The sequence below is a fragment of the Gorilla gorilla genome, chromosome 9, assembly GCF_029281585.2.
Source record: "Gorilla gorilla gorilla isolate KB3781 chromosome 9, NHGRI_mGorGor1-v2.1_pri, whole genome shotgun sequence".
NCBI lineage: Eukaryota > Metazoa > Chordata > Mammalia > Primates > Hominidae > Gorilla > Gorilla gorilla.
In genome coordinates, this window is record NC_073233.2 from 102,279,461 (window position 1) to 102,304,697 (window position 25,237).

Here is a 25,237-nt window from a genome sequence, read left to right on the forward strand (position 1 = left end):
TCACTGAGGAACAGATGGAGTCCCAGGTTAAAACATGCAGCACAGATTTGTAAATACAAAAGAGGAATCAATGGAAGAAACACTAGACAAAGAGGCAGAGGTTCCTCAACTGGCTATTTAATTTCTCAGGGCTTGAATCTCAGCATCTGTAAAATGCACGGTTGAGTAGATACTCTTCATGCTCCCTTCCTCTGATCCCTGCTGACCCCATTTTAAAGGTTACCAGTCGTGACATAATTGCAAATCCAAGAGGCACAGTCCACAAACCTGAAGTAAATTTTATTGAGATGAGCAATTTACAATAAAACACTTTACAGCACTTTGGAAAAACTCAAGTTTCACAAATTTTACATTCACAAAAAGAAGTCACTTTTTGCTCAAAGTCACACAGGGACCTCAGGGAAGGGACAGATCTAATGAGCCATCAGTGGGTTCTCCCCAGAGTAAAAGGGTTTTCTCTGGGACTTGGCAGTACTGAAGGTCCCGGACTAACAATGATTCAACTTAGGATTTTTAAAAATTTTATGATGATGGGAAAGCAATACACATTCAGTAGAAACCATACTTCGCATATCCATACAACCATTCTGGTTTCCACTTTCAGTACAGTATTCAATAAATTACATGAGATATTCCATACTTCATTACAAGATAGGCTTTGTGATAAATGATTTTTCCCAACTGTAGGCTAATATAAGTGTTCTCAGAGCATTTAAGGTAGGCTTGGCTAAGCTACGATGTTCAGTAGGTTGGGTGTATTCAATGCATTTTCAACTTCCAATATTTTGGACTTACAATGGGTTTATTGAGATGTAAGTCAAGGAGCTTCTGTATTCCTAGACACCCTCAGAGAGGAGTGAAGTACAACATCCTCCATGCTTCCCAGAGCAGGACAAACCTTCTGTATGCCTGCTGCCTTGTCTCATTCTGGTTCACAGAATTTCTATGGCAGCTTTCAGATGAAACCATTAGCTACTTCTTGACACACCACAGAGACAATAAGTACAGGCACATGAGCCACTTGTCCTGAAAAATCCATCTGGGGATCCCTGTGGGCTTAGAAGACTCTGTCTGCCCAATGAAAGTCATGGTTTTGCCCATAATTCAGTGAGTTTTCAAAATCTTGCATCTTGAAAATTTTCAACCATCTTCATAAATAGAAACTAGGATAGAGAACCTTCATAGTTCATTACAGGGAAGCAGATGATGTGAGCAAGTTCAGTTTCAGTTAACAGCCAAGAGGTCTAAGTGACAAACTCTTTCTCCCTCAAACCTTAGTTTCCTACTGAGCTCATATCCATGCTTTGCTTTCAGAGTTTATCTGGTGCTAGAAGAAAACCTAAAAGCAGTGTGTCAGTAACAATTGTTTAGAGCAGGTGAATTAAGCTCGGTTCTGCCTGACAGGTCTCTTTTCTGGGTGACACAGTGAGTCACTCAGGACCAGACAGAAGGTGATAAAAACAATCAGTCCCTGGAATGATATTTCTCTGGCAAGTTAGACTCTTAAGAATTGAGGTTTCTTAAGGATGCCTAAGTTTCTGTAAGTGAAAGTGACACCTGAACCACCAAAATGATGTTGACAGCGAATCTCCTTTTGAGAAATGGTGTGAAAAAACCCTCATTATTTAGACAACACAGCGAAATGGCCTTTCTAGACAGCTTGGGAGGATGAGGTGTCTAAGCACAATTACTTCCAGCATATTGGAAAGCCTGCTCCCTCATCTCTTGTGAAAACAGAACAATGTTTCACCACCACTTGTTTTTGTGCAATTGCAGGAGAGAAGGAATCATGCCTCCTGGTTGAGTTTGATTCCCTGGTTCATCCTGAGGCTTCCTCTAAGTAGGGGCATGTGAGCCAGGCCCTTCCCACCACTGTTTACAATAGGGGGCAGTTCTGTCTGCATGGTGACAGGCTTCACCTTGGGTTCTTCTCACCTCTTCTTCAACTCTTCTGGTGGACACCCCTGGGAAAGGTACCCCTGTTTCTGTTAATCATTACAATCTAAATGAAAAAGTATAAATGAAAAAAAAGGGCCGGGCGCGGTGGCTCACGCCTGTAATCCCAACACTTTGGGAGGCCTAGGCAGGTGGATCACGAGGTCAGGAGATCGAGACCATCCTGGCTAATATGGTGAAAACCCGTCTCTACTAAAAGTGCAAAAGATTAGCTGGGCGTGTTGGCGGGCACCTGCAGTCCCAGCTACTAGGGAGGCTGAGGCAGGAGAACGGCATGAACCTGGGAGGCAGAGCTTGCAGTGAGCCAAGATTGTGCCACTGAACTCCAACCTGGGTGACAGAGCGAGATTCCATCTCAAAAAAAAAAAAAAAGAAGAAGAAAAGGTCATGCACGCATGCACACAGTCACACACACAAAGGAAAACGTTGCAAATAGAGCCACAGCATGTTCACAGATGTTATCACAAATGGATGGGATAAGAGAGTGATTTTGTGTGTGTGTATGTGAGTGTGTGCTTTTCTGAATTTTTCTAAGTGGCAACAATAATTTCCCTTTGTTTTAAGGAACCCAAGTTGGTCCTTTCTTGTCTGGATATTGCTAGGCCACTGAAGACTTACGATTCATCATGGCCCAGTGACTCCAGAAAGTGAGGCATAAAAATCTCCACGCCCGCTCTGGCTTGCTGGCATTTCCCTGGCCCGTGTACCTGTTTCAAGCAGAGCTCTGTGCATCTGGGTCACCACACCCAAAGTATGATTTAGGTCTCCCTTCGGGATGCTTAGCAGTAGGAAGGGCTGTAAGGCAGCAGCTGCCCCACAGATGGAGGCAGTTGAATGATTCAGCCCCCATCTGGGCCAACGTTGTCCTCGCTCCTCTTCCTCAGAGATGCAGGCTGCTGTGCCTCCCAGTGTTTCTTAGATGGGAATTTATGAACACATGTCTAGTTGGTGGTGCCTTTTAGTTTTCACATCACATGGGGCTAGGAGGCTGGACAGTTTCCTAGGAATTCAAGAGTCCTACAGCTTCTGCAGGAGTGTGTTTCCAGCACTCTGAAGATCATGTGTGAGAATAGGCTCTCTTTCCCTGCCTCAGGTGGAGACAGACCCCTCCCACTCCCTCTTCCCAACCTCCTCTAACTCATCGTCACGATGGGTTCCACAGATGACAGGTCTGTCTTCCCAGACTGGAGTTGGGAGGTGGGCAGGAGGTTATTGGCAAGGGGAGCCCTCTGGCCATCATTCTTCTCTGTCCAGGCCACCCTGAAGGAAGGAACTGGGGAGGGTGGCCTGTCCTCCTGAGGCTTGGGAGGTCTTTGACACATGCTCAGTAATGCCTTTAGCTCAATCCTGAAGTTCTCATTCAGCCAGCAGTATATGAAGGGGTTATAGCAGGTGCTGCTCATGGCAAACCAGTGGAAGGCAAAGTAGAGGGCATTGTTGGTGCGGATGACCTTGCTGGACAGGAGGAGGACGTAGCAGTTGAGGGGGAACCAGCAGAGGGCAAAGAGGATTACCACCAGCATCAACATCTTGATGGTCTTCTTCTTTTTGCGCCGCAGGGCAAGGTACTGCTCTGTGGTCACATCGCCAATCATGTTACACAGCCACAGTTTCTTGGCCACACGAGCGTAGGCCACAGAGATGATGAGGAGGGGCAGGATGTAGAGCAGGATGAAGGTGGCCAAGTCCAGGTACTTCCAGAAGAGGTCAGCTGGCTCAGGGAAGTCTGGCAGGCAGAGGGAGCGCACAATGTCCTCACTGGGGGCAGGAAGTAGGGAGTGGGAGAGAGGTAACAGAAAGGAGATATTAGTGTGGAAAGGCTTCATCCCAAGAAGCACTGGCCTCTCCTTCCACTGGGCTCCTGGTACATCCATCTAATATAGCACTTTTGATGCTGTAGCCTAATTATCTGATTACATTTCTGCCTCCCCTACTAGGCTGGGAATTGCATAGAGGTAAATAATACACCTGAATTTCTCCGTGTTCTCTTAATCTTGTGCAATTCCTAGCCCACAGTAGAGACCCAATAAATATCTGTTGAATAAATGAATGAAATGCTCACGTTCCCAGGTTGAAAACTAACTCATCCTTGAGGAAATCCTAGAATTTCCCATTGTGCTACTTCCCCATTTTAAAGGGAAAACTAAGGCATAAAGAAAAGAAATGATGGATCTTGAGCATATGAATGGTAAAGCCTGAACTAACATCCCTTCAGCCACTCATAGAACAAGTATTTATTTTATATGGAATGTACCCCAGTCCTCTTCAGCCTTTTTAGGAATATCCAAGTGGCTTGGTGCTCTAGTTCTATGTCCTGGTGGTCATCACTAACAAAAGAGAGAGGAAATTTCCTTTGCTTTTTTTAGGGGGGAAAAAAAGTCCTCCACGTGGAAAGGTAGAAGGGCAGCCTGGATGTTGGGGGGCCTGGGTGTGTGATTCATTTCAATGTCCTAGAATTCCTGGAGGGGGCCTTTATAAATTAGTTGAAATCTGCCTTCCGGGCCTGTTTCTCTTGACCCTGCTTTTGTCATAGGAGTGAGTGAGTGTGTGTGTGTGTGTGTGTGTGTGTGTGTGTGTGTGTGTGTGTGTGTGTGTGCGTGCGTGCTGCAGGTGGGGTGGCACATGGCTCCTGTGGCAGACACTCCCTGGATCCCTGCAGTCTGGAGAACCAACCCCCCAGCAACAAACAGCTGGCACCTGTGATCTTCTAGGTGCCTAGGACTCCCCTAAGGCCACTCAAGGCCCTTCCCACGATTCACTACAGCCATAATTGGTCGGGAGTTTCCAATTTTCCTAGGAAAGACCTGTAATAAAAGACTGAGAGATGGAGAAATAGGAAAGCCCAGTTACCTGGCCTCAAGGTGAGGCAAACTCTGCATTTTCAGTCTGCCCCAGAGCCTCCTGTGGGGCAGGGCAGCTTCCCCTGAAATCATACCCTTCCTTAGTCTCTCCCTGGTCTCTGTCCAGCCTCTGCCACTCTCTTTCCCATTGCTCCTGGGAGCACTGCCTCAATTAGCCACTTGCAGGTATACCTGCCTTTATCGCAAAACCTGTCTCTAAGGAAGCTCATCTAACACAACAAATGAAGCCCAGCACGGTGGCTCATGCCTGTAATCCCAGCACTTTGTGAGGCCGAGACGGGCGGATCACCTGAGGTCGGGAGTTTGAGACCAGCCTGACCAACATGGAGAAACCCTGTTTCTACTAAAAATACAAAATTAGCTGGGCATGGTGGCACATGCCTATAATCCCAGCTACTCGGGAGGCTGAGGCAGGAGAACCCAGGAAGCAGAGGTTGTGGTGAGCCGAGATTGTGCCATTGCACTCTAACATGGGCAACAAGAGTGAAACACCATCTCAAAAAAAAAAAAAAAAAAAAAGCAGGAGTTACAATCCTAATCTCTGATAAAACAGACTTTAAGCCAACAAATATCAAAGGAAACATAGAAGGGCATTACATAATGGTAAAGGGATCAATGCAGCAAGAAAAGCTAACTATCCTAAATATATATGCACCCAATACAGGAGCACCCAGATTCATAAAGTAAGTTCTCAGAGACCTACAAAGAGACTCAGACTCTCACACAATAATAGTGGGAGACTTCACCACCCCACTGTCAATATTAGACAGATCAATGAGACAGAAAATTAACAAGGATATTCAGCACTTGAACTCAGCTCTCGACCAAATGGACCTAATAGACATCTACAGAACTCTCCACCCCAAATCAACAGAATATACATTCTTCTCAGTACCTCATCACACGTATTCTAAAATTGACCACATAATTGGAAATAAAACACTCCTCAGCAAATGCAAAAGAACGGAAATCATAACAGTCTCTCAGAGCACAGTGCAATCAAACTAGAACTCAGGATTAAGAAACTCACTCAAGGCCGGGCACGGTGGCTCATGCCTGTAATCCCAGCACTTTGGGAGGCCAAGGCAGGCGGATCATGAGGTCAGGAGCTCAAGACCATCCCGGCTAACACAGTGAAACCCTGTCTCTACTAAAAATACAAAAAAAAAATTAGCCGGGCTTGGTAGCGGGCACCTGTAGTCCCAGCTACTCGGGAGGCTGAGGGAGGAGATGCGGAGCTTGCAGTGAGCTGAGATCACGCCACTGCACTCCAGCCTGGGCGACAGAGTGAGACTCCCTCTCAAACAAAAAAAGAAAAAAAAAAAAAGAAGAAACTGACTCAAAACCACACAACTACATGGAAACTGAACAACCAGCTACGAAATGACTACTGAGTAAATAACGATATGAAGGTAGAAATAAAGAAGCTCTTTGAAACCAAGGAGAATGAAGACACAATGTACCAGAATCTCTGGGACACATTTAAAGTAGTGTGTAGAGGGAAATTTATAGCACTAAGTGCCCACAAGAGAAAGCCGGAAAGATCTAAAATTGACACCTTAACATCAAAATTAAAAGAACTCAAGAAGCAACAGCAAACAAATTCAAAAGCTAGCAGAAGGCAAGAAATAACAAAGATCAGAGCAGAACTGATGGAGATAGAGACAAAAAACCCTTCAAAAAAATCAATGAAACCAGGAGCTGGTTTTTTGAAAAGATCAACAAACTTGATAGACCTCTAGCAAGACTAATAAAGAAGAAAAGAGAGAAGAATCAAATAGATGCAATAAAAAATGATAAAGGGGATATCACCACTGATCCCACAGAAATACAAACTCTGATCACAGAATACTATAAACACCTTTACACAAATAAACTAGAAAATCTAGAAGAAATGGATAATTCCTGGACACATACATCTTCCCAAGTCTAAATCAGGAAGAAGTCAAATCCCTGAATAAACCACTAACAAGTTCTGAAATTGAGGCAGTAATTAATAGCCTACCAACCAAAAAAAGTCCAGGACCAGATGGATTCACAGCCAGATTCTACCAGAGGTACAAACAGGAGCTGGTACCATTCCTTCTGAAACTATTCCAAACAATAGAAAAAGAAGGAATCCTCCTTAACTCATTTTATTAGGCCAGCATCACGCTGATACCAAAACCTGGCAGAGACACAACAAAAAAAAGAAAATTACAGGCCAATATCCCTGAGGAACATGAATGCGAAAATCCTCAATAAAGTACTGGCAAACTGAATCCAGTAGCACATCAAAAAGCTTATCCACCATGATCAAGTCAGCTTCATCCCTGGGATGCAAGGCTGGTTCAACATATGCAAATCAATAAATACAATGTATCACATAAACAGAACCAATGACAAAAACCACGATTATCTCAATAGATGTAGAAAAGGCCTTCAACAAAATTCAGCACCCTTTCATGCTACAAACTCTCAATAAACTGGGTATCGATGGAACGTATCTCAAAGTAATAAGAACTATTTATGGGGTGGTTCCAAGATGGCCGAACAGGAACAGCTCCAGTCTACAGCTCCCAGTGTGAGCGACGCAGAAGACAAATGATTTCTGCATTTCCAAGACAGGTACCAGGTTCATCTCGCTGGGGATTGTCGGACAGTGGGTGCAGGACAGTGGGTGCAGCACACTGAGCATGAGCCAAAGCAGGGCGAGGCATCGCCTCACCCGGGAAGTGCAAGGGGTCAGGGAATTCCCTTTCCTAGCCAAGGAAAGGGGTGACAGACGGCACCTGGAAAATTGGGTCAGTGGCAGCGAGGCTGGGGGAGGGGCACCCGCCATTGCTGAGGCTTGAGTAGGTAAACAAAGCTGCCAGGAAGCTTGAATTGGGTGGAGCTCACCGCAGCTCAAGGAGGCCTGCCTCCCTCTGTAGATTCCACCTCTGGGGACAGGGAATAGCCAAACAAAAGGCAGTAGAAACCTCTGCAGATTTAAATGTCCCTGTCTGACAGCTTGGAAGACAGTAGTGGTTCTCCCAGCATGCAGCTTGAGATCTGAGAACGGACAGACTGTCCTCAAGTGGGTCCTTGACCCCCGAGTAGTCTATCTGGGAGGCAACCCCTAGTAGGGGCAGACTGACATCTCACACGGCCAGGTACTCCTCTGAGACAAAACTTCCAGAGGAACGATCAGGCAGCAACATTTGCTGTTCACCAATATTTGCTGTTCTGCAGCCTCCACTGCTGATACCCAGGCAAACAGGGTCTGAAGTGGACCTCCGGCAAACTCCAACAGAACTGCAGCTCAGGGTCCCGACTGTTAGAAGGAAAACTAACAAACAGAAAGGACATCCACACCAAAACCCCATCTGTACGCCACCATCATCAAAGACCAAAGGTAGATAAAACCACAAAGATGGGGAAAACACAGAGCAGAAAAACTGAAAATTCTAAAAATCAGAGTGCCTCTCCTCCTCCAAAGGAACATAGCTCCTCACCAGCAATGGAAAAAAGCTGGACGGAGAATGACTTTGATGAGCTGAGAGAAGAAGGCTTCAGATGATCAAACTTCTCCGAGCTAAAGGAGGAAGTTTGAACCCACGGCAAAGAAGTTAAAAACCTTGAAAAAAGATTAGACTAATGGCTAACTAGAATAACCAATGCTGAGAAGTCCTTAAAGGACCTGATGGAGCTGAAAACCATGGCACAAGAACTACGTGACGAATGCACAAGCTTCAGTAGCAGATTTGATCAACTGGAAGAAAGGGTATCAGTGATGGAAGATCAAATGAATGAAATGAAGCAAGAAGAGAAGTTTAGAGAAAAATGAATAAAAAGAAACGAACAAAGCCTCCAAGAAATATGGGACTATGTGAAAAGACCAAATCTACGTCTGATTGGTGTATCTGAAAGCGACGGGGAGAATGGAACCAAGTTGGAAAACACTCTGTAGGATATTATCCAGGAGAACTTCCCCAATCTAGCAAGGCAGGCCAACATTCAAATTCAGGAAATACAGAGAATGCCACAAAAGTACTGCTCGAGAAGAGCAACTCCAAGACACATAATTGTCAGATTCACCGAAGTTGAAACAAAGGAAAAAACGTTAAGGGCAGTCAGAGAGAAAGGTCGGGTTACCCATAAGGGAAAGCCCATCAGACTAACAGCTGATGTCTCCACAGAAACTCTACAAGGCAGAAGAGAGTGGGGGCCAATATTCAACATTCTTAAAGAAAAGAATTTTCAACCCAAAATTTCATATCCAGCCAAACTAAGCTTCATAAGTGAAGGAGAAATAAAATACGTTACAGACAAGCAAATGCTGAGAGACTCTGTCACCACCAGGCCTGCCCTACAAGAGCTCCTGAAGGAAGCACTAAACATGGAAAGGAACAACTGGTACCAGCCACTGCAAAAACATGCCAAATTGTAAAGACCATTGAGGCTAGGAAGAAACTGCATCAACTAATGAGCAAAATAGCCAGCTAACATCATAATGACAGGATCAAATTCACACATAACAATATTAACCTTAAATGTAAATGGGCTAAATGCTCCAATTAAAAGACACAGGCTGGCAAATTGGATAAAGAGTCAAGTCCCATCAGTGTGCCGTATTCAGGAAACCCATCTCATGTGCAGAGACACACATGGGCTCAAAATAAAGGGATGGAGGAAGATCTACCAAGCAAATGGGAAACAAAAAAAGGCAGGGGTTGCAATCCTAGTCTCTGATAAAACAGACTTTAAACCAAAGGCCATTACATAATGGTAAAGGGATTAATTCAAAAAGAAGAGCTAACTATCCTAAATATATATGCACCCAATACAGGAGCACCCAGATTCACAAAGCAAGTCCTTAGAGACCTACAATCAGACTTAGACTCCCACACAATAATAATGGGAGACTTTAATACCACGTTGTCAACATTAGACAGATCAATGAGACAGAAAGTTAACAAGGATATCCAGGAATTGAACTCAGCTCTGCACCAAGCAGACCTAATAGACATCTACAGAACTCTCCACCCCAAATCAACAGAATACACATTCTTCTCAGCACCACAGTGCACTTATTCCAAAACTGACCACATAGTTGGAAGTAAAGCACTCCTCAGCAAATGTAAAAGAACAGAAATTATAACAAACTGTCTCTCAGAACACAGAGCAATCAAACTAGATCTCAGGATTAAGAAACTCACTCAAAACTGTTCAACTACATGGAAACTGAACAACCTGCTCCCGAATGACTACTGGGTACATAACGAAATGAAGGCAGAAATAAAGATGTTCTCTGAAACCAAAGAGAACAAAGACACAACATACCACAATCTCTGGGACACATTTAAAACGGTGTGTAGGGGGAAATTTATAGCACTAAATGCCCACAAGAGAAACCAGGAAAGATCTAAAATTGACACCCTAACATCACAATTAAAAGAACGAGAGAAGCAAGAGCAAACACATTCAAAAGCTAGCAGAAGGCAAGAAATAACTAACATCAGAGCAGAACTGAAGGAGATAGAGACACAGAAAACTCTTCAAAAAATCAATGAATCCAGGAGCTGGTTTTTTGAAAAGATCAACAAAATTGATAGACCGCTAGCAAGACTAATAAAGAAGAAAAGAGAGAAGAATCAAGTAGATGCAATAAAAAATGATAAAGCAGATATCACCACTGATCCCACAGAAATACAAACTACCATCAGAGAATACTATAAACACCTCTATGCAAATAAACTAGAAAATCTGGAAGAAATGGATAATTTCCTCGACACATACACCCTCCCAAGACTAAACCAGGAAGAAGCTGAATCTCTGAATAGACCAATAACAGGCTCTGAAATGGAGGCAATAATTAATAGCCTACCAACCAAAAAAAGTCCAGGACCAGACGGATTCACAGCCGAATTCTACCAGAGGTACAAGGAGGAGCTGGTACCATTCCTTCTGAAACTATTCCAATCAATAGAAAAAGAGGGAATCCTCCCTTACTCATTTTATGAGGCCAGCATCATCCTGATACCAAAGCCTGGCAGAGACACAACAAAAAGAATTTTAGACCAATATCCCAGATGAACATCAATGCAAAAATCCTCAATAAAATACTGGCAAACCGAATCCAGCAACACATCAAAAAGCTTATTCACCATGATCAAGTGGGCTTCATCCCTGGGATGCAAGGTTGGTTCAACATACGCAAATCAATAAATGTAATCCAGCATATAAACAGAACCAATGACAAAAACCACACGATTATCTCAATAGATGCAGAAAAGGCCTTTGACAAAATTCAACAGCCCTTCATGCTAAAAACTCAGTAAATTAGGTATTGATGGCACGTATCTCAAAATAACAAGAGCTATCTATGACAAACCCACAGCCAATATCATTCTTAATGGGCAAAAACTGGAAGCATTCCCTTTGAAAACTGGCACAAGACAGGGATGCCCTCTCTCACCACTCCTATTCAACACAGTGTTGGAAGTTCTGGCCAGGGCAATCAGGCAGGAGAAGGAAATAAAGTGTATTCAATTAGGAAAACAGGAAGTCAAATTGTCCCTGTTTGCAGATGACATGATTGTATATCTAGAAAACCCCATCATCTCAGCCCAAAATCTCCTTAAGCTGATAAGCAACTTCAGCAAAGTCTCAGGATACAAAATCAATGTGCAAAAATCACAAGCATTCTTATACACCAATAACAGACAAACAGAGAGCCAAATCATGAGTGAACTCCCATTCACAATTGCTTCAAAGACAATAAAATACCTAGGAATCCAACTTACAAGGGATGTGAAGGACCTCTTCAAGGAGAACTACAAACCACTGCTCAAGGAAATAAAAGAGGATACAAACAAATGGAAGAACATTCCATGCTCGTGGGTAGGAAGAATCAATATTGTGAAAATGGCCATACTGCCCAAGGTAATTTATAGATTCAATGCCATCCCCATCAAGCTACCAATGACTTTCTTCACAGAATTGGAGAAAACTACTTTAAAGTTCATATGGAACCAAAAAAGAGCCCACATTGCCAAGTCAATCCTAAGGCAAAAGAACAAAGCTGGAGGCACCATGCTACCTGACTTCAAACTATACTACAAGGCTACAGTAACCAAAACAGCATGGTACTGGTACCAAAACAGAGATATAGAGAATGGGAACAGAACAGAGGCCTCAGAAATAATGCCACATATCTACAACTATCTGATCCTTGACAAACCTGACAAAAACAAGAAATGGGGAAAGGATTCCGTATTTAATACATGGTGCTGGGAAAATTGGCTAGCCATATGGAGAAAGCTGAAACTGGATCCCGTCCTTACACCTTATACAAAAATGAATTCAAGATGGATTAAAGACTTAAATGTTAGACCTAAAACCATAAAAACCCTAGAAGAAAACCTAGGCAATACCATTCAGGACACAGGCATGGGCAAGGACTTCATGTCTAAAACACCAAAAGCAATGGCAACAAAAGCCAAAATTGACAAATGGGATCTAATGAAACTCAAGAGCTTCTGCACAGCAAAAGAAACTACCATCAGAGTGAACAGGCAACTTACAAAATGGGAGAAAATTTTTGAAATCTACTCATCTGACAAAGGGCTAATATCCAGAAACTACAAAGAACTCAAACAAATTTACAAGAAAAATCAACCCCATCAACAAGAGGGCGAAAGAAATGAACCAACACTTCTCAAAAGAAGACATTTATGCAGCCAACAGACACATGAAAAAATGCTCATTATCACTGGCCATCAGAGAAATGCAAATCAAAACCACAATGAGATACCATCTCACACCAGTTGGAATGGCAATCATTAAAAAGTCAGGAAACAACTTGTGCTGGAGAGGATGTGGAGACATAGGAATACTTTGACACTGTTGGTGGGACTGTAAACTAGTTCAACCATTGTGGAAGTCAGTGTGGCGATTCCTCAGGGATCTAGAACTAGAAATACCATTTGACCCAGCCATCCTATTCCTGGGTATATACCCAAAGGATTATAAATCCTGCTGCTATAAAGACACATGCAGACGTATGATTATTGCCGCACTATTCACAATAGCAAAGACTTGGAACCAACCCAAATGTCCAACAATGATAGACTGGATTAAGAAAATGTGGCACATATACCCCATGGAATACTATGCAGCCATAAAAAATAATGAGTTCATGTCCTTTGTGGGGACATGGATGAAGCTGGAAACCATCATTCTCAGCAAATTATCACAAGGACAAAAAACCAAACACCGCATGTTCTCACTCATAGGTGGGAATTGAACAATGAGAACACATGGACACAGGAAGGGGAACATCACACACTGGGGACTGTTGTGGGGTGGGGGGAAGGGGGAGGGATAGCATTAGGAGATATACCTAATGTAAATGATGAGTTAATGGGTGCAGCACACCAACATGGCACATGTATACACATGTAACAAACCTGCACGTTGTGCACACCTACCCTAAAACTTAAAATATAAAAAAGAAAAAAAAGGAAAGATTTATGACAAACCCATAGCCAATATCATACTGAGTGAACAAAAACTGGAAGCATTCCCTTGGAAAACTGGCATAAAAGAAGGATGCCGTCTCTCACCACTCCTATTCAACGTAGTATTGGAAGTTCTGGCCAGGGCAATCAGGCAGGAGAAAGAAAGAAAGGATATTCAAATGGGAAGAGAGGAAGTCGTATTGTCTCTGTTTGCAGATGACATGATTGTGTATTTAGAAAACCCCATTGTCTCAGCCCAAAATCTCCTTAAGCTGATAAGCAACTTCAGCAAAATCTCAGAATACTAAATCAATGTGCAAAAATCACAACCATTCCTATACACCAATAACAGACAAACAGAGAGCCAAATCATGAGTGAACTCCCACTCACAATTGCTACTAAGAGAATAAAATGCCTAGGAATACAACTTAAAAGAGATGTGAAGGACCTCTTCAAGGAGAACTACAAACCACTGCTCAACAAAATAAAAGAAGACACAAACAAATGGAAAAACATTCCATGCTCATGGATAGGAAGAATCAATATCATGAAAATGGCCATACTGCTCAAAGTAATTTATAGGTTCAATGCTATCCCCATCAAGCTACCACTGAGTTTCTTCACAGAATTGGAAAAAACTACTTTAAAATTCACGTGGAACCAAAAAAGAGCCCGCATTGCCAAGACATTCCTGGGCAAGAAGAACAAAGCTAGAGGCATCACGCTACCTGACTTCAAACTATACTACAAGGCTACAGTAACCAAAACAGCATGTTGCTGGTACCAAAACAGAGATATAGACCAATGGAACGGAACAGAGCCCTCAGAAATAACACCACATGTCTACAAAAATCTGATTTTTGACACACCTGACACAAACACACAATGGGGGAAAGATTCCCTATTTAATAAATGTTGTTGGAAAAACTGGCTAGCCATATGTGGAAAACTAAAACTGGACCCCCTCTTTACACCTTATACAAAAATCAACTCAAGATGGATCAAAGACTTAAACTAAGACCTAGAATCATAAAAATCCTAGAAGAAAGCCTGGATACCATTCAGGACGTAGGCATGGGCAAAGACTTCATGTCTAAAATACCAAAAGCAATGGCAACAAAAGCCTAAATAGACAAATGGGATCTAATTAAACTAAAGAGCTTCTACACAGCCAAAGAAACTAGCAATCAGAGGAAACAGGTAACCTACAGAATGGGACAAAATTTTTGCAATCTATCCATCTGACAAAGGGCTAATACCCAGGATCTACAAAGAACTTAAACAAATTTACAAGAAAACAAACAAACAACCCCATCAACAAGTGGGCAAAGGATATGAACAGACACTTCTCAAAAGAAGACATTTATGCAGCCAAGAGACATTTGAAAAAATGCTTGTCATCACTCGTCATCAGAGAAATGCAAATCAAAATTACAATGAGATACAATCTCACACCAGTTAGAACGGCAATCATTAAAAAGTCAGGAAACGATGCTGGAGAGGATGTGGAGAAATAGGAATGCTTTTACACTGCTGGTGGGAGTGTAAATTAGTTCAACCATTGTGGAAGACAGTGTGATGATTCCTCAAGGATCTAGAACTAGAAATACCATTTGACCCAGCAATCCCATTATTGGGTATACACCCAAAGGATTATAAATCATTCTACTATAAAGACACACGCACACATATGTTTACTGCAGCACTATTCACAATAGCAAAGACTTGGAACCAACCCAAATGTCCATCAATGATAGACTGGATAAAGAAAATGTGGCACACATACACCATGGAATACTATGCAGCCATAAAAAATGATGAGTTCATGTCCTTTGCAGGGACATGGATGAAGCTGGAAACCATCATTCTCAGCAAACTATCACAAGAACAGAAAACCAAACACCACATATTCTCACTCATAAGTGAGAGTTTAACAATGAGAACACATGGACCTAGGGAGGGAAATATCACACACTGGGTCCTGTCGGGAGGTGGGGGGCAAGCGGAGGGACAAGATTAGGAGAAATACCTAATGTAGGTGATGGTTTGACGGGTGCAGCAAACCACCATGGCACGTGTTTACCACAAAACTGCACATTGTGTACATGTACCCCAGAATTTAAAGTATAATAAAAACAATTTTTTTAAAAAGACATACCAGTGACCACCACCACCACCATCAATAAATGACAAAAATCACTCTATGGGGCCGGGCGTGGTGGCTCATGCCTGTAATCTCAGCACTTTGGGAGCCCAAGGTGGGCAGATAACCTGAGATCAGAAGTTCGAGACCAGCCTGGCTAATACGGTGAAACCCCGTTTCTACTAAAAATACAAAAAATTAGCTAGGCATGATGGTGCGTGCCTGTAATCCCAGCTACTTGGGAAGCTGAGGCAGGAGAATTGCTTGAACCCAGGTGGAGGAGGTTACAGTGATCTGAGATCCTGCCATTGTACTCCAGCCTGGGCAATAAAACGAGACTCTGTCTCAAAAAAAAAAAAAAAAAAATCACTCTACGATCATTCATTCATTCAGTAAATATGTACCAAGAGCCTGTTATGTGGAGGTGGTAAGCCAAGTGTTGAGATCACCGAGATAACAAAGAAACTGGGCCAATTCTTCCCAAACTGACAGTCCAGCAGGGAGATCGCCTAATGAACCAGCTGAAGTTTTAAAAAACTGAGTGTTGAAAGAAAGATGTTCTCATTCAGTGACAGCATATGATAAACATGCACGGTAGGTGGGGGAGGTAGAGAAGCCTGCCTCAGGCTCAGGCATGCATGCGGATTTTGTTTGTAGATAGTGTGAGAGGTTTACACCTTGCTCCTTTTCAACAAGGCCTTGGTGACTGGGATCTCAGGCTGCGTAAGTACGGCACCCTGGTGACAGATGCTGATAATTATTGCTTTGTCCTTGCAGAGAACCCAGAAAGAGAATAAGGGAGAAGCTAAAGAAGAGAGAAAGCAGACAAAATGTAGAGGACGGGCATGGACCAGGAGGTAACAGGATGGGAGCGAGCCAGAGAAAGACTCAGTAAGGCAGGTACTAGTTACTCAGAGAGTTGTGAGCTCCTGGGGGCCTCAGGTATCCCTTGGTGGAGCCTGACTCGGGAGAAGACACAAGTTCCCAAGCGGATCCCAACGAATTCATCTCACCTGTATTTGAAGGTAAATAATTTCTGGCAGATAGCATGTGGGAGTGAAAAGAACGTAGCCATGGTCCAGATGACAGCGATGTAGATGACACCCTTTGTGATTGAGATCCGGGGTTTCAAGGGGTGCATGATGACCTGGAAAACAAGCAAACCACATCACTAACTGAAGACGTTTTGGAGCAAATCAGAAATCTGGGTCAGGCGCAGGTGCTCACTCCTGTAATCCCAGCACTTTGGGAGTCTGGGGCAGAAGGATCACTTGAGCCCAGGAGTTCTAGACCAGACTGGGCAACACAGTGAGATCCTGTCTCTATATATTTAAAAAAAATGAAAATACATAAATAAATAAAAAGAAATCTGGATGGCACAGCTCACTTGTCACATAAGGCAGGCCCTATTGATAAAGTCAAGCACCCCTTATGTTCATTATTGAGCCCCTGAGCTACACCAGGTAGCTGCTGGGGGAGAGGAGGCCCAGCCATGCCCCACTCAACGGCCCACCTCCAGAGGAGGAAAGAAAGGGTCATTTGGATTCAGAAAACCGGGGCAGGTCATCTGCCCCACTGGTCATACTCAGGCTGAACCAGGGTCCAGTGAGAGGACTGGGGAGGGGTCCAGGAGGAAGGCTGCTCGCATGGCACCACGGCAAGGCTGGGAGAGGAGCAAGCCCACGGTCAGCCCCCACCTCCTCGGGACCTGAGCTCATCTTCCCATGATTCTAGACCCCTTAGATTGTGATGGACTCTGAGAGGGTCTGAGCTGACAGACAGGAAGAGGCCATTCTCATCACTCATCCTGGGAAGCTGCACACACTTATGTGGGAACTCCCAACATGTTTATGAAAGCCATTACTAAAATCGCACCAGGGCCCAGCTCTCACACACCTACAATAAAGTCAGTGTTACAGGCTTCAGACTGAAATGCATCTTGGAGTTGCTACTGTATATCAATCAATTATCCTAAAAGGTTTAAATAAAGACTTAGGGATTTAAAACCATCCTCATTTTCAGATGAGAAACATTATTTTTTGAAAAAGGCATTTGGGATAGGTTAGTCCAGGGTTGGGGGAAGAGGTCAGGAAGAGCTGGCACCGCCTCTAGATGCCATCCCAGAACACACTGGACATTCTGGCTGTGTCCCGAGCTTTTTTTTAATTCCTCCCAATGTTTTCAAGGTTTTATGGGAGGAAGCAATGAGGCTTCAGAAGCTGACAGCACATCTCCCTTCTGGATTCAGCCATCTCTGCCCCTCATACTCTTGTGTTCAGATTGCTGAAGGGAGTGACAGCCTGGGGGAGAGGCTCCAAGCACTTCTCAAGGACTCTGCTGGCCTTGGGACAGAGCCCCTTGTTGGGGTATATGTTGCAGTAACATGGTCAACATGAGCAAGGCTTTGCCCCCATTCCCCAGACCCATCCTTAGCCCATGGTCAATGCTCAGTTGCGTTAATCTGAGGTAAGCATAGGCCAGGTAAAAGTAATCAGAAGTCCTTCTAGTTAAATTAAGGAAGACGGTTAAGAAAAGGCAGGAAATATTTATATGCAAACTTTTCACACTTTACACTAAAGCATCTGCAACATAAATTAAGAGTTGATTCTTACAAAATTCTGGCATTTCAGAGATAAAGAGATCTCAAATTTTGACTAGTCCCATTCCTTACCAGATGCAGGAATCTCCTCGAATACCTCCCCATCAAGTTGTCATCCTCACTTTGCTCTAATATGGCTGGTGACATGAAACTCATTACCTCCCAGGCAGGTTTGTCCACCTTTAGACACTTCTATGAGATAATTCTTCCCACATTGGACTGTATCTTTGAATCTGCATCTTTGAAGCCTCCTATCCCGTGGTCCTTGCTGCATCTCATGGTGCTACTCAGAATAAATCTCATCTTTCTGTGTCTGGTGGCCCTCATAATACCGGCCTTGTAGATTCCTTTGAGTCTTCTCAGAGCAGCATGGTCTAGTGACTGGAACATGGGCTTGGAGCCAGACAGACCTCAGTCCTAATCCTAGCTTCACCATTTACAGGCACATGATCTCGGAAAAGCTACATATGCACTTTCCTGAGCCTCCATTCTATAATTCAGCATAGGTCTAAGCGTACAACGTGAGTTCATTGAGTAAGCATGGAAAAGGCGCCTGGCATGAAGCTGTCCTACTTAGATGTCCTGGTCAGTTCCTTTCACCATATATACCCATGAGCTTCCCATGGGGGCAGAACTATTAGAACACCTTCCTGACCCAGGGCCACCATGCTCCACTGCAATGCCTGCTCCTGCCACCTGGACATCCTGGCTTGTTTTCCATCTGAACAGCCTGAATTGGTGAATATTCATCTCTGACTCATCTCTGACCTGCAATTACTCCTCTCTCCTTTCATCTGTGATTTTCTGGGTTTGCTTTTCTATCCTCAAACAAGCTCACTAATTTCTGAGACAGAAAATGCCAGCAATGGCCGGGCATGGTGGCTCACGTCTGTAATTCCAGCACTTTGGGAGGCTGAGGCAGGTGGATCACCTGAGATCAGGAGTTCGAGACCAGCCCGGCCAACATGGCAAAACCCTATCTCTACTAAAAGTACGAAAATTAGCCGGGCGTGGTGGTGGGCACGTGTAATCCCAGCTACTCAGGAGGCTGAGGCAGGAGATTTGCTTGAACCCAGGAGGCGGAGGTTGCAGTGAGTCGAGATGGCGCCACTGCACTCCAGCCTGAGCAATAAGAGTGAGACTCTGTCTCAGAAAAAAATTACGACAAAGGGCTTAATATCCCTAACCTATGTGCTCATGTTGATCAATAAGAAGAGAAACACACTCATTGAAAACTGGGCTAAAACACTGTCTTCAGAGCCCCTGCAACTTCCAGGAAAGGGAAGCAAGAGAGGGAAGAGCAGAGCATTAGGGGTAGGTGCCCTCACCTGGTGGCGATCCACCGCAATGGCTGTCAGTGTCAGTGCTGAGACGTGCAGTGAGCAGTACTGGGCAAAGCGGCTGACATGGCACATGCCCTTCCCAAATATCCATGTGCTGTTCACAAAGCGAACCTGGAGATGAGCCCAAAGATGTTAGGAGACAGACAGGCCTTGACTTTGACACCCATCCCTAGAGGTCTCTGAGGAGCATGCCCTTAGGGGGATTCCTCCAGCTCCTCCATTCTTTCTGTCTATGATACTATGAAATGTGGAGTAAACATGATTTTCTCCAGCACAATTCATTTTCATTCATTCAATTCAACAAACCCTGATCATGCTTCTGGGCCAGGCTCCATTAGGTGCCAGGAGAACCTGGGAAGGATGTGTGCTTTGGAGTTGGACTTCCCACCTCTAATAGTTTCTTACTGTGAGGGCTTGGGCAAGATAGGTAACCTCTCTGAATCTGCTTCCTCATTTGCAAAAAAAAAAGCCCTAAAAAATCTCTTCCTTATAGGCTTAGTATAAGGTTTAAATTTTTTAAATGTCTGTAAAGGGCAAAACACAATGTCTGGCAGATTGTTCAGATATTATTAGAAGTAAATAGTAGCTATCTTTATGTGCAATAACAAAATTCATTCTTGGTCCACACAAGTTCACTCTAGTAGGGGAGACATATCTGAATTGTCACAACATAGCATGTGGGCTGTGCTGGCAAATCTTGGCTAAACTGGCCTTGCAAGTCATCATCTGGGGAGGACACCCAGGGACCTGGGGAGGTGTGGACAGGTGTGAGGAGAGAAGACAAGCTCCCCAAACCGTGTAGGGCCCTAGAAGCAGGCCCGGTCCTTATCCCACATCACCCAGCACTATTTACTCATTCAATTACTACTTGAGCAGCTCCTGTGAGTAACGTCCCATGCCTGAAAGAGATTGAGCATTGATTCTGATTAAGGAGTTTGCAGCCAGGGCAGAGGAGGGCTCGACTCAAGTGCAAGACAGAAAGTAATCAGTGCTCTGTAGAGACTGATTAAAGGGCAATGGGGCCACCACATAGGCATGGGAGTGGGCAGAGGCACAGAGGCATAGAAATAGGGCAAGTCGGCCCAAGAGAAGGAGTATAATGTAGTGACTTACAGCAGGGTGTTTGCCACTGATCACTGTGACCTTGGGCAAGGCATTGGGCCCTCTGAGCCCCACTTTCCTCATCTGTAAAATGGGCTAACCCTTTTCACATGGTTGTTACATCAATCAAGATTGTTAACACATGTAAAGTAGGTACAACAGTGCCTAGTACATAGCAAGTACTTAACGCTATCAACTGCCATTATTACAACATATGAGACATTTGAACTGAAGAGGGATTTGCACATGTGGAGATGAGGACAAAAGGCATTGGCACTGGATCAGAAATCCCAGGACCTGTTTGGGGAATAAGGAGTGGATTGGCTTGTCTGGAGTGTGTGAACAAGAGTCATGATAAGTCTGGCCAGATCTTGAAACTAGGACAACAGACCAGGGATGTTACTTTCTTTGCGGAGGGCAGGGAGGAGCCATTGAGGCTTTTGAGCAGTTCAGTAACATTATAGAGCTAGAAATCTTCAGTTATTCCAACTTCTCACCCTTCACATTGGGATTACCAAATCCAACCAGTTCTGCCTCTCACTGATTTTCAAAACTGTTCCCTCTTCTTCAGTCCCAAGGCCATGGGCCTTGTGGGGTACCCCATTATCTCTCCCTTGGACTATTATAGCCTCTGAACAGCTTTCCCAGTTCTCCAGGTTTGTCACCTTGGAATTCAGCCTTCACACTCCTGACAGCATTTCTGCTAACCACAATCATATTGTTGTCACCCTCCTGCTTGGATTCATCCTGGCTCTCAGGACAGAGTATCCAGGCCCCTTCATAACCTGGCCCCACCTTTCTTTCTGGCCACCTCCGCTTCTCCCTCCCCTGCCCACTCCTCCGCTGTGCTTCCTGATGCTCCAGCTTCATTGAGCCACTCAGTGTTCCCTCAACACAAAATGAACTTTGATGCTTCGATGCCTTTGTTCTCCCTGGTCCCTCTGTCTGCACTAAGTGTTCATCTCAACCCGGGAAATTTCTATTCAGTCAGGTCCTGTTGAAATGTCACATTCTTTGCAGTCTCCTTTGACCCTCTCGTGGGACTCTGATGGGTCAGAATGAAAGACTCCCTCCTCTACGCTCTCTGTGCATCTATCTTTATCTACCATGGGAACTGTAAGTAATTGTCTGCTTTTCTGTCCATCATCAGAGCTAGGCTTCATGCTGACTGCAGTAGATTAAGTGGACAGGAAGGGAGACCAGGGAAGAAGGATATTGTTGCCAATCAGGCAAAGGCAGGGATGCCTTTCCCGATGGGGGAGCCTGTGCTGAGTAGGCCAAGGGGTTGGCAGTCCCTCCCCACAACCTTCTCCCTTTCCTACCTGCCAGCACCTTATAAGCTGTAATCCAAGTTTGGATTGGGGCAGCTTGATGGGTCAGGTTCAAGGCTAAGCTGCTTTGGCTCATACTGGAGGGGGTGCTGGGTTCTGAGGACCTTGACATCCTGTCTCTTGCAGGAGATCCTCTGGGGCAGGTATTGCCAGCTCTCAGGTGTAGCCTGTCCTCACGTCCATGGCCTCCCTACCCCTTCTTGTGTCTGCTGCAGATCCAGCCCTGTATCCTGGCTCTGGGCAGCAGCAAAAAAGGCCATGTTCTGTGGCTTCCCAGTTCCCAACCTAGGTAGCACAGCCCAACCGTACCACTGTAGGTTCTCAGGTCAGAAACCAAGGGAGGCGCCAACGGGTGGCAGGGATGCTGTTGTCTTGTGCTTTGAGACACCCAGGGAGGAGGGGAGTATTTGAAAGCCCACTCATCCTTGGGCAATGCCCAGGGGATATTAAGCGGCCATCAATACGTTAGACGTAGGCTGAAAGGAGATCAGAACAAGTCCAGGGTTTGGAGTAGCAGAAGCTAAACATGGTCCAAGAGTGTCCTTCACTCCCAGCTGGCTGGTTAGTGGACCGACCTCTGGATTTGAGTTAGGGGATGGAATTCTCATCCTGGCTCTGCCAACTACTGGCCAGGTGGCTTTGGACAAGGGATTGAACCTCTCTGTGCCCTAGTTTTCTCATCTGCAAAATGTGAGTAATATTCTAATAAGTGAGGATGAGAAAGAGAATGTGAGGGTACTTTTTCAATATAAGATTTGGAAGGATGTTCACACAGGTGATGGACTTGTGGGGGTTCATCCTGTGTTTTTTGCTAGTCTGTTATATCTGGTTGTGTATGAGAGATAGCAGGGAGACAGACAGAGAGGGATTAATAGATATTGCTTTAGTAATCACTCAAATAACAAAGTTATTCCATAAAATGAAAAAATATAACACACTAGAGAAACATGCAGTATAACTGTCACTATGGTTGCTCAGTCATCACCCTTACAGTCCCAAATCATCCATGAGAGCCACACTCCCCGGTCACAGCGGGAAACCACCAGCGCTAAGTAGCCAGGGCTTGGGGAAGAATCCCATCAGCTGCCAATGTGCAAATGCCCCCAGCCTGCCCGATCTCTGGGGCCCAAGCCCACCTCCCCTCATTTCTTCCTCAATGCAGACCTCAAACACAGCCTCATTATCAACCCACAGAAGGGAAATGCACTTTAAATAAGTGGTCTGGGAAAATGCACTTAATGTTCCATTAACAATTAGCAATTGTTTGATATTTCAGTTGTAGCACAAAGCAGTATCCCATGGGTACGGGTGGGCACTGAACAGGCTGCAATTCAGAGGGAGGGGGACCTGATCATCTCTGCTGACATTTCAGGGGCATTGATTTACTGCTCAATTATCAAGCAAGCCCAGACCCAGTGAGATTAAACAGGAAATGGTCATTCATTTCCAGCTGGCTGCAGACACTCAAACCATTGACCCTATGCCACCGCCGCAGAAGCTCTGGCTGATAAGGCGATGAGACAGAAAAAGGTGGGGAGGAATCAGAGAGTGAGGCAGGGGAGAGAGGAAGAGAGGAGAGGTGGGGAGAGGAGAGGAGAGAGAATAGAAAAATAAAATCACAGAGAGACTGACAAGAAGAAAAAGAGATAACAGGTGAGGAGACAGAGACAAATGAATAGGGAGGCTGAAAGACAAAAAAAAAGATGAGGACACTGAGAGATAGAGACAGAGAAGAGAGACAGAAAGACTTCAGAGAGAGAGACAGAGACTGAAAGACTAAGAAAAACAGGAGAGAGACAAGAACCGAGATGACAGAGGAGGGAGAAAAGAGACTAGGACAGGAAGACAGAGGCAGAGGAGAGGAGATATGAGGAGGAAGAGAGACGTGGAGAGAGAAGTGGGGACCCACAGGGAGACGCAGAACGGCAGAGGGAGGCCAGAGAATTGAGAGAGGAAAGGAAGACGAAGACAGAAGGTGGGGCGGCAGGCAGCGGGCCCCTTACCAAAGTGAAGGGGGTGTTGAGGAGCGTGATCATTATGTCGGCAACTGCCAGGTTGACGATGAAGAGGCTGGTGGCCGAGTGCATTCGCTGGTTCTTGAAGATGACATGACAGACCAGGACGTTGCCAAAGAGTGAGAAGACAATGATGAAGGAGTAAGCCACAATGAGCAGGGCTTTCACCGTGGGGTTCTGGGACTCAGCGCCGTAGCGCCTCCTGCCCACAAAGTTCTGCCAGTCGGAGAAGGTGTAGTTGTTCCAGGAGAAGAAGTGCGAGGCATTGGGCACGGCCAGGGCCGCCTCCAGGCTCTGCTCGTCGGCCCGGCCCTCGTGGGGCTCGGTGGCTCGCACCAAGGGGAGGAGAAAGAGCAGCAAGAGGTGAGGGACCATTTTGCAGGAGCCACCCCTCCCCTGGGAGCCTGCGGGCCGGGCGTCCCCTCCCGCTGGGCTCGGAGCGCGCAGCCGGGGTGCGGGGCAACAGCATGCAAGGCCGTCCCGAGGAGCCAGGGAGCCCGGACCCGCGGAGCACCGCGCCGCCCGCCACCAGCCCGCGGTCGGCACGCCAGCTCCGGGTTTGTTGGAGCACTTTTATATCTCTGCTCCCACCAGGCTGCTAGGGAGCGCCTCTGCCTATTGGGCAGCGCGGCGTCTCTCGCGGCGACGGTGACGCGCTCTGGCTCTAACAAGCCTGGCTCCCCCCACCCTACCGGGTGGCGCCGTTACTGACCCCACGCCCAGCCGTTCCCACTCCCGCCCGAAACTCCTCCGACAGGGCTTCGCTTCGGGGGCTCAGTCCCCAGCGCGTACACACTCGCGTGGTGTCGGCTTAGCCTCTTGTAAAGGAAGCAGGCAGGCAGGTGGGAGGAAGCCCACAGGGGCACTTGGGATGATGAGGGGGCATGCTGGCAAAGCCGGGTCAGTGACAAGGATATATTCCATTTGTTTCCACCTAAGCCTTAGCCTTGGCACAGTTTCAATATCGAAGTGGATCGCTGCGTCCCGGCGGTCCCAGGAAAAAGGCAAACCAAAAAATAGAGACGTTAAGGATTCTCCAAGTCCCCGGAGTATCCAGATACCAGAGGTGCTGAAGGGCTTATTAAAGGATTACAGTTTCTTTGACAGCCCCCAGGAATGCAATCTGGGGAGCTTTGTTTTTCAAGGAAACTCTTCAAAGCAGTTCGGATACCATCAAAGAAGCGAAGGAAAAGAGGAGTTTAGCTGTGTGCTCACCTCTTGGGTAACTTGAATTTTTCTGCCATGGAAGTCCTTTAAGCTGTATCTTTAAGGGATATTATGACCCATGCTGTTTTTCCTTCTCCATCTACTTCTCCAGGAAACCTTGCTATCCTGCTCACCCGTTTTCACTTCCACTGTGAAAACTCCCAGTCACTGGGTCCTCTGCCACCCACATGCCTGTAG

General features: G+C 45.3%; 1 protein-coding gene across 2 annotated transcripts; it reads right to left on the bottom strand.

Annotated features, from left to right (window-relative positions):
• Nucleotides 1-258: 258 nt before the first annotated feature.
• GPR83 (G protein-coupled receptor 83) lies at nt 259-24,624 on the bottom strand. Of its 2 annotated transcripts, XM_004051982.5 has the most exons (4): nt 23,822-24,624; nt 19,372-19,497; nt 16,458-16,591; nt 259-3,714 (listed from the first exon to the last, which is right to left on the bottom strand). In XM_004051982.5, exons 1-4 carry the CDS (start codon nt 24,206-24,208, stop codon nt 3,090-3,092), a joined length of 1,272 nt encoding a protein of 423 aa, XP_004052030.2. In that variant the 5' UTR covers nt 24,209-24,624; the 3' UTR covers nt 259-3,089. The 2 variants fall into 2 exon arrangements, with proteins under 2 accessions (XP_004052030.2, XP_018891262.2); XM_019035717.4 differs by lacking the exon at nt 19,372-19,497 and having other exon boundaries at nt 23,822-24,606.
• Nucleotides 24,625-25,237: the final 613 nt, after the last annotated feature.

What these genes read in the sequence shown, in the direction of transcription:
- GPR83 (XM_004051982.5), bottom strand. Translation starts at nt 24,208, where the DNA reads ATGGTCCCTCACCTCTTGCTGCTCTTTCTCCTCCCCTTGGTGCGAGCC. An exon ending in TCAACACCCCCTTCACTTTG is followed by an intron (nt 19,498 to 23,821) that starts GTAAGGGGCCCG and finishes GCTCATCTCCAG; the next exon opens with GTTCGCTTTGTGAACAGCAC. An exon ending in TTGCGGTGGATCGCCACCAG is followed by an intron (nt 16,592 to 19,371) that starts GTGAGGGCACCT and finishes CTTGTTTTCCAG; the next exon opens with GTCATCATGCACCCCTTGAA.